Source organism: Gracilinanus agilis, chromosome 5 (genome assembly GCF_016433145.1).
Source record: "Gracilinanus agilis isolate LMUSP501 chromosome 5, AgileGrace, whole genome shotgun sequence".
Classification (NCBI taxonomy): Eukaryota; Metazoa; Chordata; class Mammalia; order Didelphimorphia; family Didelphidae; genus Gracilinanus; species Gracilinanus agilis.
In genome coordinates, this window is record NC_058134.1 from 6,930,399 (window position 1) to 6,945,421 (window position 15,023).

Here is a 15,023-nt window from a genome sequence, read left to right on the forward strand (position 1 = left end):
AGTTAAGGGTTTTGATGATATTGAATTGTGCACATTCATACCCAGGAAAGATTATAATTGAAATAATTAAAATATCTAAGATACTTGAGAAAAGTAAGGTACTTAAAGTATCCAAGATTCCTTAAGTACCTAAGATACTGAAGAACATTTCCACTATTAAAGTAATGAAAATGAGTATATATAGAAAGAAGGAAGTAAGCTAAATAAGATGAACTGATATTAAAAAAAGGATGGGAATGAGGAAATATAGAAGCAGCTAATTATCTCTCATTAAGAGGTGCAGAAGTGGCAAATACAGTGGAGGAGGGAATTGGGGTTAGATATGCTTGAACCTTACATACATCAGAACTAGCTCAAAGTGGGAATAACATCCACACTCTGTAAGCTCAAAATGAGAATAACAGCCACACTCTGTAAGCTATAGAAATCCACCTTAACTTAGAGGGAAGTAGGAGGGTAGGGAGAATAAGTAAGAAGAGGGGATAAACAAAAATAAGATTAAACTGAAAGAGATGGTGTTGAAAACATAACATTTGTGAATAAGGAAAGGTTAAGAGTACTGAGAGAAGAACAAATAGAAGGAGAAACAATATGAAGGGAAACATAATTAGTAATCATAACTGTGAATGAGAATGGGATAAACTCACTCATAAAACAGAAGAGGATAGCAAAGTAGATTAAAAAAAAATCAGAACCCTATAATGTACTGTCTAAGAAATACCTTTAGATACACACAAAGTGAAAATAAGAGGCTGGAGCAGAATCCACTATGCCTCCTATGAAGTAAAGAAAAGCAAAAGTAAAAATTGATCTAATCAAAATACATAAAGAAGGAAAGTACATCATGATAAAAGGCACCATAGACAAATAATCAATATCAATATCAAACATATATGCACTAAATAGTATAGTATCCAGATTCCTAAAGGAAAAGTTACATGAGTTACAGAAGGAAATAGATAGTAAAACATTACTTGTGGGGAACAATTCAATCTTTCCTTTTTATCAATAGAGAAATCCAATAAAAAATAAACAAGAAAAATGTTAAGTAGGTAAATAAAACTTTATGGGGGGGGGGGATAGATATGACAAACCTCTGGAGAAAACCAAATGGGAATAGAAAAGGATATTCTTTTTTTCTAAGTTGTAAAGATTACCTTCACAAAAACTGATCATACAATAGGACATAAAAAACATCACATCCAAATGTAGAAAATCAGAAATATTAAATGCATATTTTTCAGACTATAATGTAATAAAAATTAGTTAACAAAAGGCAACAGAAAGACTAAAAAATAATTGGAAACTAAATAATCTTATATTATAGAACAATTAGGTCAAAGAACAAATTACATGAAACAATCAACAATTTCATTAAGGTAAATGACAATGAGAAGACAATATATCAAAATTATGGGATGTAGAAACCAGTACTTACAGGGAAATTTATATCTATAGATGCCTTCATCAGTAAAATAGAGAAAGAACAGATCAATGAATTGGGTACACAACTAAAAAAATGGAAAACAAACAAATTAAAAATCCCCAATTAAAAAACAGATTGGAAATCCTGAAAACCAAGGGAGAGGTTAATAAAAATGTAAATAAGAAAACCATTGAATTAATATATATGACAATGACTTGGTCTTGTGAAAAAATAGATCAACCATTGGACAAATCGATTTAAAAAAAAGGAAGAAGAAAACCAAATTACCAATATAAAAAATGGAAAAAGGTGAAATCAACATCAATGGAGAAGTAATTAAAACAATTATTGGTAGTCATTTTGCCAAACTACATGTCATTAAATCTAGCCAAAAAGTAAAAGAGGTGAATATGAATAAAAATATAAACTGCCCAGATTAATAAAAGAAAAAATATAATATTTAAACAACCTCATCACAGAAAAAGAAATTGAACAAACCACCAAAGATCTCCCTAAGAAAAAGGCTCCAGGGGTCAGATGGATTCACAAATGAATTATACCAAACATTCAAAGAACAACTAATGTAATAAAAGGTAATAAAGAAAAGGTAAATAGGGGGTTTTGGTCTTTTGGTGGGAAAGGAGGGTGCAATAATGGATTGGGGTGGTAAGGAGAGATGTAAGGGAATGGCTGAGTTTAGGGAAATAGAGGACAAGGCAGTATAATGAACGATAAGGGAGATGATGAGGTAATTATGGGAGGCAGTGCAATGGGGAGACACTCAGACTAGAGACAGAGGTTACTGGGGAAGGAAGGCTGGACTCTTCCAGGGAAATGGTATTTTTCTACAGACACAAAGGTTAGGGCCAGTCAGAAGTGGTTTGAATCTAACTAGAGGGCTTTCTAGTCAGTTTCTCAAGTCCACAAAGAAGGAGTCCCAAGGTTCCTCCCTGTCAGTGAAACTGAAGGGTTTCCAGGAGGAAGTATAGAGACAACTACTTCCTCCCAAGATGGATGCCTCCAGCTTCCCTCAGGAAATAAAGATAATAATTTCTTCCCTCCTTCAACCCTCACTTATTGAGCCAATGATTTAGCAAAGGGTTTGAATAGGTAACAATGGGGATTATTAAATTTTCAGGGTTGATTATAAAGGAGAGAGGGTACAGGGTTTCTCTAACAGCCACTAAGAGAAGCTCAAGGATGGGGAGGGTCACAGGAATGGCTTGGACTCTCTCAGTCAGGGAAGTTTGGCTGCCCTTGAGGTTAGGGAGTACTAAAACAATAAAGCAAGGGATAGTTTGTTTCAAGGGTAAGCCCTACTTGTCTATGGGGAACTAAATCCTTAAAGTCTAATTGTTACAACCCAAAAATCAACCCTTCTCCCAAAGTCCACAGGAAAATCAGGAAGGTAATAGGGGAATGATATAGGGAAGATCAGAGAAGGTCCAGAGAAGTTAGCTAAGCTCCAAATGTCCAAAGACAAAAGCACAGATTCAAGGCAAGGTTTCAGCCCAAAGGCAGAGCCCAGTTCACCCCTCCGCTCTTCACAAGCGTCTGGGACCAACTGTCCTTTGTCAGAGTTCTAAGGCTGGCTAACTGCCAGAAATTCTACAGTTAGGTTTTGCAAGGGTAAATGCCTTGATTGCATCTCTGCATTACACTAACTACAAAGCTACCTAAACTATTTAGAAAAATAGGGGAAGGGGGAATCCTCCTGATCTCTCTTTATGACACAAATATGGTATTGATACCAAAACCAGAAAGAGGAAAACAGAGAAAGAACATTATAGCCCTAGTCTCCATAATAAACATTGATACAAAAACATTTAATTAAAATACCATTAAGGAGATTACAACATTATATCACAATAATAATACATAATAATCAGGTGGTTTTTATACCAGAAATGCAGGAATGGGTCAATACTAGGAAAACCATTAGTATAATTGATCATATCAGTAACAAAACTAACAGAAACCACATAATCATTTTAATAGATGCAGAAAAGGCATTTGACAAAATTAAAAAAAAAAACTATTTCTTATTTTTAAAAAATTAGAAAAATTGGAAAAAATGGAACCTTCTTCAAAGTGATAAATGGCATCATCTAAAACCATCATCATGCATTATCTGTAATGAGGATAAAGTAAAACGCTTTGGAATAAGATTGGGTACACAGCAAGTATACCTATTATCTCAACTCTTATTTAATATTGTAGTAGAAATTCTTAGTATAGCAATAAGAGCAGAAAAAGAAATGGAAGGAATTAGACTAGACAATAAAGAAATAAAATCAATACAATATTCTTTGCAGATGATGTGTTGTATATCTAGAGAATCAATAAAGAAACAGAAATAATTAACAACTTCAGCAAAGTCACAGGATATAAAACAAACCCACAGAAATCGTCATTATTTCTATTTACCAACAACAAAATCCAACAGTAAGAGATAGAAAAGGAAATTCCATTCAAAATAACTCTAGGTAATATACAATACCTAAGGGTATATCTAGCAAAACAAACCACTCAACTATATGACTATAATTACAAAACACTTTTCATACAAATGAAGTCAGACCTAAACAATTGGAAAACTATTCACTGCTCATAAATAGACTGAGCCAATATAGGGAAAATAATAATCCTACCTAAAGGAATTTACCTATTCATTGTCATAACAAACACCAAAAATTATTTCATAGAACTAGAAAAAATAACAACAAAGTTCATCTAGAAGAACAAAAAGACTAGACTATCAAGAGAATTAATGGAAAAAAAAAACATGAAGGAAGGAGACCTCACTGTACCAGATATTAAACTGTACTATAAAGTGATAATTATTAAAACAATTTAGTATTGGTTAAGAAATAGAATGCTGGATCAATGTAAAAGATTAGGTAGGTAATATCTACAGCAACTTAATGTTTGATAAACCCCCAAATCCAAGCTTTGGGGCAAATAACTATTAACAAAAACTGGTAGGAAAACTGGAAAGCAGTATATCAGAGATTAGGAATAGACCCACATCTTACACCAAACACCAGGATTAAATAAAAATGCATACTTGAACTAGAAATAAAGGGTGACAGCATAAACAAATCAGGGAAATAAGGAAAAGTTTACCTGATTTATGGATAGGGAAGTTTACCAGATTTATGGATAAGGAAAGAATTTATGACCAAATAAGACATAGGAAATATTATGAAAAATGAAATGAATAATTTTGAGTACACTAAATTAAATAATTTTATACAAATAAAATTAATGCAACCAAGATTAGAAAGGAAACATCGGATTATGAAGAAAAAAATTCTCTTTGATAAAAACCTTGTTTCTCAAATATATAGGGAACTGAGTCACATTTATAAGAATACAAAGCAGTCCCCAATTGAAAGATGGTCAAAAGATATGAGCAGGAAGTTCTCAGAAGAAGAAATTAAACCTATCCACACTCATTTGAAAAAAAAAATGCTCCTGTGTGTTTGGAATTTAGGGAGGTGCCATTTAAAAGTATCTTACAAACTTCCTGTGGACACATGGGGACTTTGAGACTACATTCCCTGTGATTTGGACATGGGGACGTCTCTGAAGTCCCCAACGTATAGGGCAGCTTAGATTTGGAGGGCAGCCTTGAGACATCCTCTTTTTGCTACCTGAGCGGGTTCTCTGGCGTGCAAGAGGAGGAAGATAGGTGGAGATAAAGATGGGTGGCATTTTTAAGGATAGTCAGGCATGGTCATATATATTTTACTAACCTGGCCATAGCAATTAAAATATTAATTTCTCTTATAATATCAGCCTTTATCATTTTTAATCATAACACTCCAAATAACAATCAATTAGAGAAATGTGAATTGAACCAACTTGGAGATACTACCTCACACCTACTAGATTGACCAAATGACTGAAAAGGAAAATGATAAATGCTGAATGGTATGTGGGAAAATTGGGACACCTATACACTGTTAATGAAACTGTGCCCTGATACATCCATTCTGGAGAGCAATATGGAACCAGTTTTAAAGAGTCACATAGCTATGCATACCCTTTGACACAGCAAGACCATTACTAAGTCTGTATCCCAAAGAAATCAGAGATAAGAGAAAAGGACCAACATATACCAAAATATTTTAGCAGCTCTTTTTATAGTGGCAAAGAATTGGAAACTGAGGGTTTGTCCATCACCTGGAGAATGGATGAACAAATTGTGGTATATCATTATAATGGAATACTATGAGCCATTAAGAACAATTAACAGGAATGAACTGATGTAAAGTGAAATGAGAAGAATGAGGAAAACAATGAATACAGTATCAGGAATATTATGGAATGATCAACTATGAAGACCATTATCAGCTAAGCAGGTCTCCAATATAATCACAAGGGTATCATGATAAAAATTAGTTATCCATGAGCAAAGAAGAGACTATTGTAATCTGAGTTGTGTAAATGGAATTACCTCATCCTCATCAGAAATAATCTCACCCCACCCAACTTAGAATTAAGTGGGGAGGGGAAGATCAGTTACCCACACGTGACAATAAGTAACAAATCAAAAACAAGGGAAGGCCCTTTGGGCAGTCCAAAACAGTGCTGAGGCTGCCATTTGTCCACTTGAAATTGAAGGTGGATGCAGGAAGTGACGAAAGATGCTATCTTTTAAATATGATGGTAACTTCCTGTGGGCAATTGGTGCTTTGAACTTGGTGTTGAAGGATCTCTGGTGAGACCTCAGACTGCCTCCCTCTGAATTGTCACATGTGTAAGTTAGGCTGACTTCCTTTCTCCTCCCTTGGCGTTTCTGGAGGCTCTACTCAAGGAGGCCTCTCTTGCCTCTCTAATTGTAAAAGGCCTCCTGACTAGAAGCCTTGTTTAATTAACCTCTGTGCTCCTTTGCTGGGGCCTCTAAATTCTTATCTGGTCTGGCCTCTGGTCTGGGCCAGAGTTTCTCTCAATTTCCCTACCTTCAACCTTTCTAATTGTAAATAAACTTCCATAAAAGTCATCCTGATTTGGGTCTATTTTTTAGTTTAGTTTTTTTTTTTTATTTTAAACCCTTAACTTCTGCGTATTGACTTATAGGTGGAAGAGTGGTAAGGGTAGGCAATGGGGGTCAAGTGACTTGCCCAGTGTCACACAGCTGGGAAGTGTCTGAGGTGGGATTTGAACCCAGGACCTCCTGTCTCTAGGCCTGGCTCTCAATCCACTGAGCTACCCAGCTGCCCCTTGGGTCTATTTTTAATTTGAAATCTAGTTAATCCGATTTCTGGCAACCATACCTTAAATATCTAGTTTCCCCTCTTACAGAGTGCAGATAAAAGCATACTCTTTTCCATGATATTCCTTCATGACATTTCTCTTATGTGTGATATGTCTTCTATCATAACATGAGAGATATGGAAATATACATTACATGAAAGTCTGGGTATAACCTATATCAGATTATTCACTGCTTAGGGGCAGGGTGGGAGCATAGGAAGGGAGTAAATCTGATTTTTAAAACGTCAAAAAGTGTTTCTATATGTAACTGAAAATTTTAAAATTAATTAAATTTTAAGAAAAAAAATTTTTAAAGCCTCAGGCCAAAAATATATTACACTGTGATCCTAACCATTTAAAAGAAATCACATAGTGATGAATTTCCTAAAGATGCACTTGACTAACTTATCAAATATGAAGTTTTCCTCACTGATGATGTAAAAATGGAGATAGAACTTCTAGTGAAATTTTAAATGGAAAGATTCATTCCTGGGGAAGAGATTGAATTTGATGACCTTTGAGTTCTTTTCCAACTGTGAGTTCTACTGTTTCTTCTTTTTTTCCTGTCTCTATTTCTATCTCAGCTTTACCTCCATTGTTTCCCCACATCTCCTTGGATTTGATTGTTAAAATGGAAAAAAACACAGAACTATTAAATAGTCAGAAAAACCACTTAATTAAGGAAAGGGCTTTAGTGGTTTCCTCCAGGTCTCCAGGCAGAGCTGTGCACTATAGAGTCCCAAGACTCTGGTTTGTCTGGCCACTGACCCCTGGGAGTACGGCCACGCTAGATGACAACTCCAAAGAGCCATGAAAATTGGGAAGTTTATATACCCTTTTACTGGAACTAGGGACTGAGGATAGGAGAGTAGAGTTGATTGGTTTTACAACAGCAACAAAAAATGAGGAGCCCTAAAATGGAATTATTAGTGAGAGGCTGATACTTTACAAAGGATGCAAAAGGGAAAGATCCAGCCAAGGACTGGGCTACCTAGATAAAGTACTTTGGCCTAAGGGGAGAAACCATTGGGACAAAAAGGGTACTTAACACCTGATTTGCTAACCCCACCTAAACTAATTTAAGGTCTATTGTTAATCTGAAATCGTAGATGTTTCATATTAAATATCAGAAAGAACATTGAAGACAGGGAGAAGTTGGATGGGCTATGTTGGGAGAGGTGAGAATGATATACAGAAAGGTCATCTGAAGACTGCCAACCCAAAGAACAGAGGAAGGACCATGACCAACAGCAACACAGGGTGGAAAGTCATGAATGAACTCTGATCCCAATGATGGAAGGAATTTCTAATGACAGGAACATTTTAGGATTATAGGATATTAGATATAGAGCTTTGGGGGCTCCTAGAGGCCATCTGGTTTAACCCCCTCCTTTTATAAATAAAGAGACATTCAAGGTCACAAATGGAGTAAGGGACAAAACAAATTCAAACTTAAGTCCTCAGCTCTCAAGAGCTTCATACTTCCCATTGACCAGGTTGCCTCAACTGCTTCCATTAAATTGGCTTATCATCAATTTTGAAATGTCACAAAATACTAGATACTTACACTCAGCATACTTTTGGAGCTGAGAAAATTCAGAAGGACTAAGGTGGGCCCACTTCTCTTGGTTCGTCATAATGGCTCCCAGGTTCTCTGTCACATATCAGGGAACTTCACAAAGCTGGATCACAAGGCGCCTTTGCTTCAGTGATTCCACATGATCCAGTGGTCAGAGGATGATTCAAAATATTGAAATATCTGATTAGTTGATGAAAGATGTTTGCTGATAAATGTCTTTCCCTTTAAGGAGAGATGAAATTTCTGTAAAAAGAAGAAAGTGAAAAAAAAAAGATGTTTTGATGATCTCTCCATCATCACATGGCACTCCATGTTGACTAAAACAATTGTTTCTATATCACACTTTTAAGGGTCTCTAGATCCAAAAGTTCTTTGTGTTACAAAGGCCTGTCCCCATTTCTTTGGTATATAATAACTGCTACCTACAATTTTAAATTTCACAAAGACTACCTAATTTAAGATGCAAAAACCTTGTGAGATAGGCAATGACTTTGTGCTCCATTCCTTATTTGAGGGAACCTCATGTAATAAACATATCATGATATATCATAAAACAGGGAAACACATGCTCACCAAAGATACTTGCCACAGTGATAGAAGGCTGATGATGAGTGAAGTCAATGATTTGTCCAGGGTCATAGAGCTAGTAAAAGCTAACTACACATTTTGCCAATTGAATTTAGTTGTCAGATGAAGAAAGAAACTGTAATAACACCAAAACCATCAAAGGAGAGCTAAAATAATATTGTCGACATGGAATCTAGAGTTCCCAAACTTGTAGCTTAGTGAGATATGATGAACCCCAAGTTTAGAAATAGTTTGTAGGTTGGAGACCCCCAAAGCTTGTGCTTGTTCCCTGTTCCCCTGGGAATCCACCCTGAAGGGAATCTCAGGCTAGCAGTTGCAGACTGAATAATGGACCCCAGGGTAAATGCTAAATACCCTTTTGTCCTGGGTAGTCTAGCCCATAGTATCAGAGACCCTGTCCCAGGAAGGCACACCCTGGCAGGAACTATCCTTTAGTATCCATTGTATAAGTAGCCCCTTCCCCTACACCCTAGCCTCTAGCTATGATCCCTTTCTCTAGCTTGATTGTATCCTGTCAGTATAATGTCAATCATCTCTCCTGGCCCCTAGATCTTCCCAAATGGTATATAAGTTCCCCAATTTCCTTTGTCCCTAGGAGTGGTCATCTAGCGCGGTGTCACTCCCAGGGGGATCAGGGAGCAGAGCAAAGCAGTGTTCCTTTAGGCTCTGCACAAGGCGCAGCTCTGCATAAGAGGCCAAGTAGCCCTCATCCCCCTTTCCCTTGATTAAAGAGTGGTTTTATGACTATTTAATAGTTCTGCGTTTTTTCTAAGTTAACAATATCATGAAACATGAGGCTTAGATTTTTTTAAAGCCTTCCTTCCAAAACCTGAGATAAAAAGGAAGACTTGAAAAATGCAAAGGACTAATCGAGTTCATCCATGATGAGTCAACAAGTGGAAAGAGATGATTCTCAGATGATCTGGTGCTAAAATGAGGATTTGTGAAGAGATTAATGGGATACTGACCTCTTGACAGGAGAGAAGCCACTTTCTTCAGCTACAGATTAGTGAGATAGTGAGATCCTCCTAATGCTCCTCTTTTAGGAGGACCCTGACAGCTTGGAAGAATTGAAAAGGGATTTTAGAGCTCCTAGAATCCTGAGGACTTCAGGAAGGGAAAGAAACTAAGCCCTGTTCAGTTGGCTTTCCCCTTGGTTCTGGTAAAGAGAAGGTTTACACTAAAGATTTTTTGCCAGCTTTGTGCTCATACATTTAGATCTGCTTTATGCTTTCTTAAATCATGATTTTTATCTTCTTATTCAGCTGACTCCATTAAAAAAGTTTTATTTCTCAGTAGTTTTTGAATCAAGGTATCACAGTACCAATTTACAATTGTAAATATTACACTTGGGCTTTAGGTCTATTCCTAAATACATTATTCCCAATGTTATTTTCTTTAATGAAAAATAACATAATTTTCTTAGATTTTTTCTAATCTGATGCATTAACTCAAATCTTCCTTTTTTTCCTAACACTAGGATACATTTTCCAAACTAGGGGCAGCCAATTTGCATCTTAATGAGAAAGATTTACAAAGTAAAGGCAACACTCTGGGCTTGGAGCAATTATTCTTTAGATCTGAAGCTTGGCTGAATTCCCACAAGAAAATCAGTTCAAAGGATGTCTTTCTCTCCTTCTTTACTACCCCATGGTCTCCTCCCACTCCCCAGAAATGAAGACAGAGGGTGGAAGGAGGTTAACATAGACCACAGTGGGATCCCAGTCCAAGCAAGGACTTATCCTTGGATCTTGAAAGATTAGGGAAAACTTCTAAAAAATATATTTGTATACCTGGAGTCATGCATATTTACAAACTTGAAGGTTGGATGACCATTTGTTAAGCACGTTATAGAGAGGAATCTTTGGGGAATAGAGATTGGACTTGATGCTGGAGGTGTTAAATGTTAAATTATGTGTGTCAACTGGGTTTTTTGGGAACCCCAAGTTTGCCCCAGTCCCCTGAGAACTCATCCCAGGGAGATCCCAGACTCACCAGGTTCAGACTGAACAATGGATCTTAAAGTAGTTAATGGTCTACTTAATGGTCCCAGTTTAGATGAACTAATTGAACTAGTCAAATGTTAAGTACTCAAATGCTAAACCTCTTATTTGGTAAGTTCCTCCCAGTAAAGTGGATCACAACCTATCCATGCTTGCCCATTCTGTGGGCTTCTCAACCTTGCCTTCCCCAAAATTCCCGGCAGAGAATTACAGCTACTCTGCATGCCTTCTTCTATGTTTCCCAACATTCCGAGAGTGCCAGGGGGTTACCCAAACCCTCCAACAACCATCTTCTCTCTTTTTTTTTTTTTGTCTTGTGAATTTTTGTCTTCATATCTTCAGCATCAAATCCATCTTTTTTTCCTGTCATCCTTGGTTCCATGTTACAATCTGCTCATACCAAACTTTTCTGTTTTCTGAATGATGTACATCTTAAGGTCTTTAGAGGCCTGGTGGTTCAAATCTCACTCTATATATCATGAGTAAAATAGTTGTATTGGATACAGTTGGAGAAGACTTTTGCTTTTATGGAAAGTTTGGAAAACAGTCAAAGCGTCTTTCCATTTCCCTTAAACAATTCAGTTCTTAAACAATTCTGGACCCACTGTACTGTCTACCTTTATTTTCTATATGAATTATACATAATTTTGGACAAACTCTACTGGGCATTCTTCCAGATGCATAAGGAAGTCTGTACAATAGAAATTCTTACATCAACTTGGTCTTTTCTGAGTGGATAAATAGACTAAACTCCTTTGAGTGAATAGAGATCTCTTCCAGGAGATTGCAGTATCCCTGAGCTTTATCTAGTTAGCACCATCCACAGGGAATCTTTGCCTAAGTCTGTGTCAACCCAGTATCTTACCAAGTATTAGACCCCACTGGATGGGAGTAGAATTGAGTGAGATGAAGACACTAAAAATGGAGGAAGAAGCAAAGCATATTCTAATGTATCCTTCTCAGCAGAAAACTCCTTTCCTAAGAAGAAGAACCCATTACATACAGAAATTAGTAAGCTTTTATTGTTTGAAAAAGAATAAAAAGGAAGAAAAAACAAGATTATGGCTTCAGGAACATGTGCAATAGCAAATGCTTGACAGTAACTCCTTGGAGTGATTTTTGGGGTCTTGAGGAGCTAGGTCAATAACAGTTATCTTATTTGGAAATCTCTGGAGCCCTTCCTGGTTAGATAATGATCATCATTAGTAAAATTCCTAGAACTATTTTCTGTCCAGGCCTTATTGATTCAGTTAAAGGCAGGGTTCAGGTGATAGGTCCCTGTTTCTCAAGCTTAGTTTATAACAGTGATGGCATACTTTTTAGAAACTGTGTGCCATGTCCTGGTCCCCTATGATCAAGGGTCACATGCCCCATCTTATCTCATACAGGGGAGGAAGAAAACTCTCCCATTGGGCTGCTGGGCAGAGGGATGGGTTATGGGAAAAAAATATCATCGGGCATTGTAGAGAGATGGAAGGGGGCTGCTCCACTGAAGTCCCTCTACCTTTCTAGTAATGAACTCTGGCAAGCAATGGCACATGTGCCTTCTCTGGCACATATTCTATAGGTTCACCATCACAGGTATATAGTCACAAAAGAGTATTGTTATATATCAGAAACCCCTGGAAAAATGAAGGCTTAAGCAAATCCAACCAATTATTATAGTCAGTATTTTTTTCACTTTCTCATCTGACTGGGATGCCCTTTATCACTCCAGTAAATATATGTTCCTATTTTATGATCTCTGATGTTTATTATATCAGAGGATTATTGAATAAGTCTTTTTCAATTATTGTGTCTTCTAAGAAATCCTAAATGATATTGATGCCAGAATGGGAGACCCACTAGGGAAACAAAGTTTCCAAGATTGGAATTTTGGCTTACTGAGTAGAGTTTTTTAAAAAAAATTTTTTTTAAATTCAACAAGCAATAAGCACATTGGGTTCTTATATTATCTCCAATGTTGATTATTACTTATGAAAGCTGCTTATTCCTTACTAGTAACTCAAGGATTCCCTCAGTACCCACATAAATGACCGCCAGAAATATGTTGTAAACATATTGGTCATTGTTAATGTTTATTTTCTCAGTTACTTTTTGGGTATTTATGGGGTCTGTGTCATTTTCCTGTGCTTTGACATCTTTATTCTTTTTACACAACTTGCAAATCAATTCTGCAAAATCCTCACAATTATATCTGCTAGCCTGGGGGGAAGATGAGGGGAAAATAGAGTAAACATTTATTTAGCGGCTACTATATTCCAGATTGTGCTACATTAAAAAAATATTCTTATTTGGTCTTCACAATAAAGCTGCAAGTGTGATATTATTATCCTCATTTTATAGTTGAGGAAAGAAAGACAATCAGAGATTAAGTGACTTTCCCAACTGGTATCTGAGAATAGATATGAACTCAGGTCTTCCAGACTCAAGGCCCATCACTTTATTCACTGTGCCACCAGTTTCATGAGTTTCTTGCATAGATAATTGATCCAGATTGTCTGTTCTTTCCATCTTCACTCTCTTTAGCCCCATCCACCTCCTCTAGAAACTCCTCAAGGCAACTAGGAAGCTCAGTGGATAGAAGTCAGACCTGGAGTCAGGAAAATATGAGTACAAATCTCGACTCAGACAATAGTTGTGTGACTCTTGAAAAGTCACATAAACGGTTTGCCTCAGTTTCCTCATGTATCAAATAAGTTGGAGAAGGAAAAGGCTAACCATCCCAGTATCTTTGCTAAAAAATAAAAAAATAAAAACCCAACAGGGTCAAAATAAGTAGGCAATGATGGAAAAAAAAGTAACTGAACAACAATAAATTCCTCAGGACCTGGAATACTTTAGACTAATCAATATGGCTCTCCTATCCTTGATGGCAAAATTAGTTTATTTATTTTTTTTTAATTTTAATTTTTTTTATTTTAAACCCTTAACTTCTGTGTATTGACTTATAGGTGGAAGAGCGGTAAGGGTGGGCAATGGGGGTCAAGTGACTTGCCCAGGGTCACACAGCTGGGAAGTGTCTGAGGCCAGATTTGAAGTTGAAGTTTATTATTTTTTTGCAAATCTTTTCCATTTTTTCTGAATGCATAATTTTAAAAAATGTTTCTTTTAAAAAACCCTTTCCTTCTTTCTTAGAATCAATATTATATATTGGTTCTAAGGCAGAAGAGAAATAAAGGATAGATAATGGGGGTAAAGTGACTTGTCCAGGTTCACATAGCTAGGAAGTGTCTGAGACCAGATTTGAACCAGGAATTCCTTTCTCTGGGATGGGATCCCTATCTACTGAGAGACCTTGCTGCCCCTTGATTCTATACTACTTTCTATTTTCATTGATAATTGTCTTTGCTTAATTGGATTTCTTACAAAAATATTTCATTGCTATGTTCTATTTTGTTTATGAATGTATAGAATTTATTATTTTTATAGCCACTGAATGTTCTTTCAGTCCCAAGACTGTGGGGTTTAACCAAAAAAAGAAAGATAATCCCAAAAGGTGAGCAAGAAATATTTACCAGGAACTGAATGACCTACGACTTTAGACACATTCACGACAGTGATCTGCCTACTCTTACATGATATTTCAAAGATTAGAGCCTCCTGCTACTAATGCAGATGTAGTCACTTTTATAGCTTAGTAGTCTTTCCTTACTAGGAATTGTACCTAAGATGGCCATTCTTGCCCCTAAATAAAGCCATGAGGGGTTCCTGTCCCTAACATCAAGATTCTCCATGGACCAGTGAAAGAGAATAAAAGTGAAGAGAAATTCATAGGCATTATATCCTATAAAGTTAAAAAAAAGAAATAACTTTGGGAGAAAATAAGGGGGCAGTGTGGATCTTAACTGAAATAAAATAAAGCATAGCATATATATATTATATATTAGACATTAGCTAATACATATATATGCTAATGTTCATCTTTTGTTTTTGAAGAGGATCAGTGATGTCACTGGGATTTAAATGAGGCACAGATGCACAAAGTCATCAGTCACACTCTTGCTTCTACAGTCGTCAAAGTCCAGTGGCAAGACGAAAGGCCAGACCATTGCCAATGGCCAGGGATGCAGTTGATGACTTTGGCATCTTCAGTGTCTGACCGAGCTCTCTCTAAAGCCCCTGCTTCAGCAGCCTTTACTGCCATTGTGACAAATTCTTCTCT

At 36.6% G+C, this 15,023-nt stretch overlaps 1 protein-coding gene across 1 annotated transcript in view; it reads right to left on the reverse strand.

Moving 5' to 3' along the window:
• DGKB (diacylglycerol kinase beta) overlaps positions 1-8,325 on the reverse strand; it is a 490,262-nt gene extending 481,937 nt beyond the window's left edge. Inside the window, exon 1 of the mRNA XM_044678847.1 lies at positions 8,256-8,325. Within this exon, the coding sequence (XP_044534782.1) occupies positions 8,256-8,325 (70 nt within the window). The remainder of the gene's footprint in view (positions 1-8,255) is intronic.
• Positions 8,326-15,023: the final 6,698 nt, after the last annotated feature.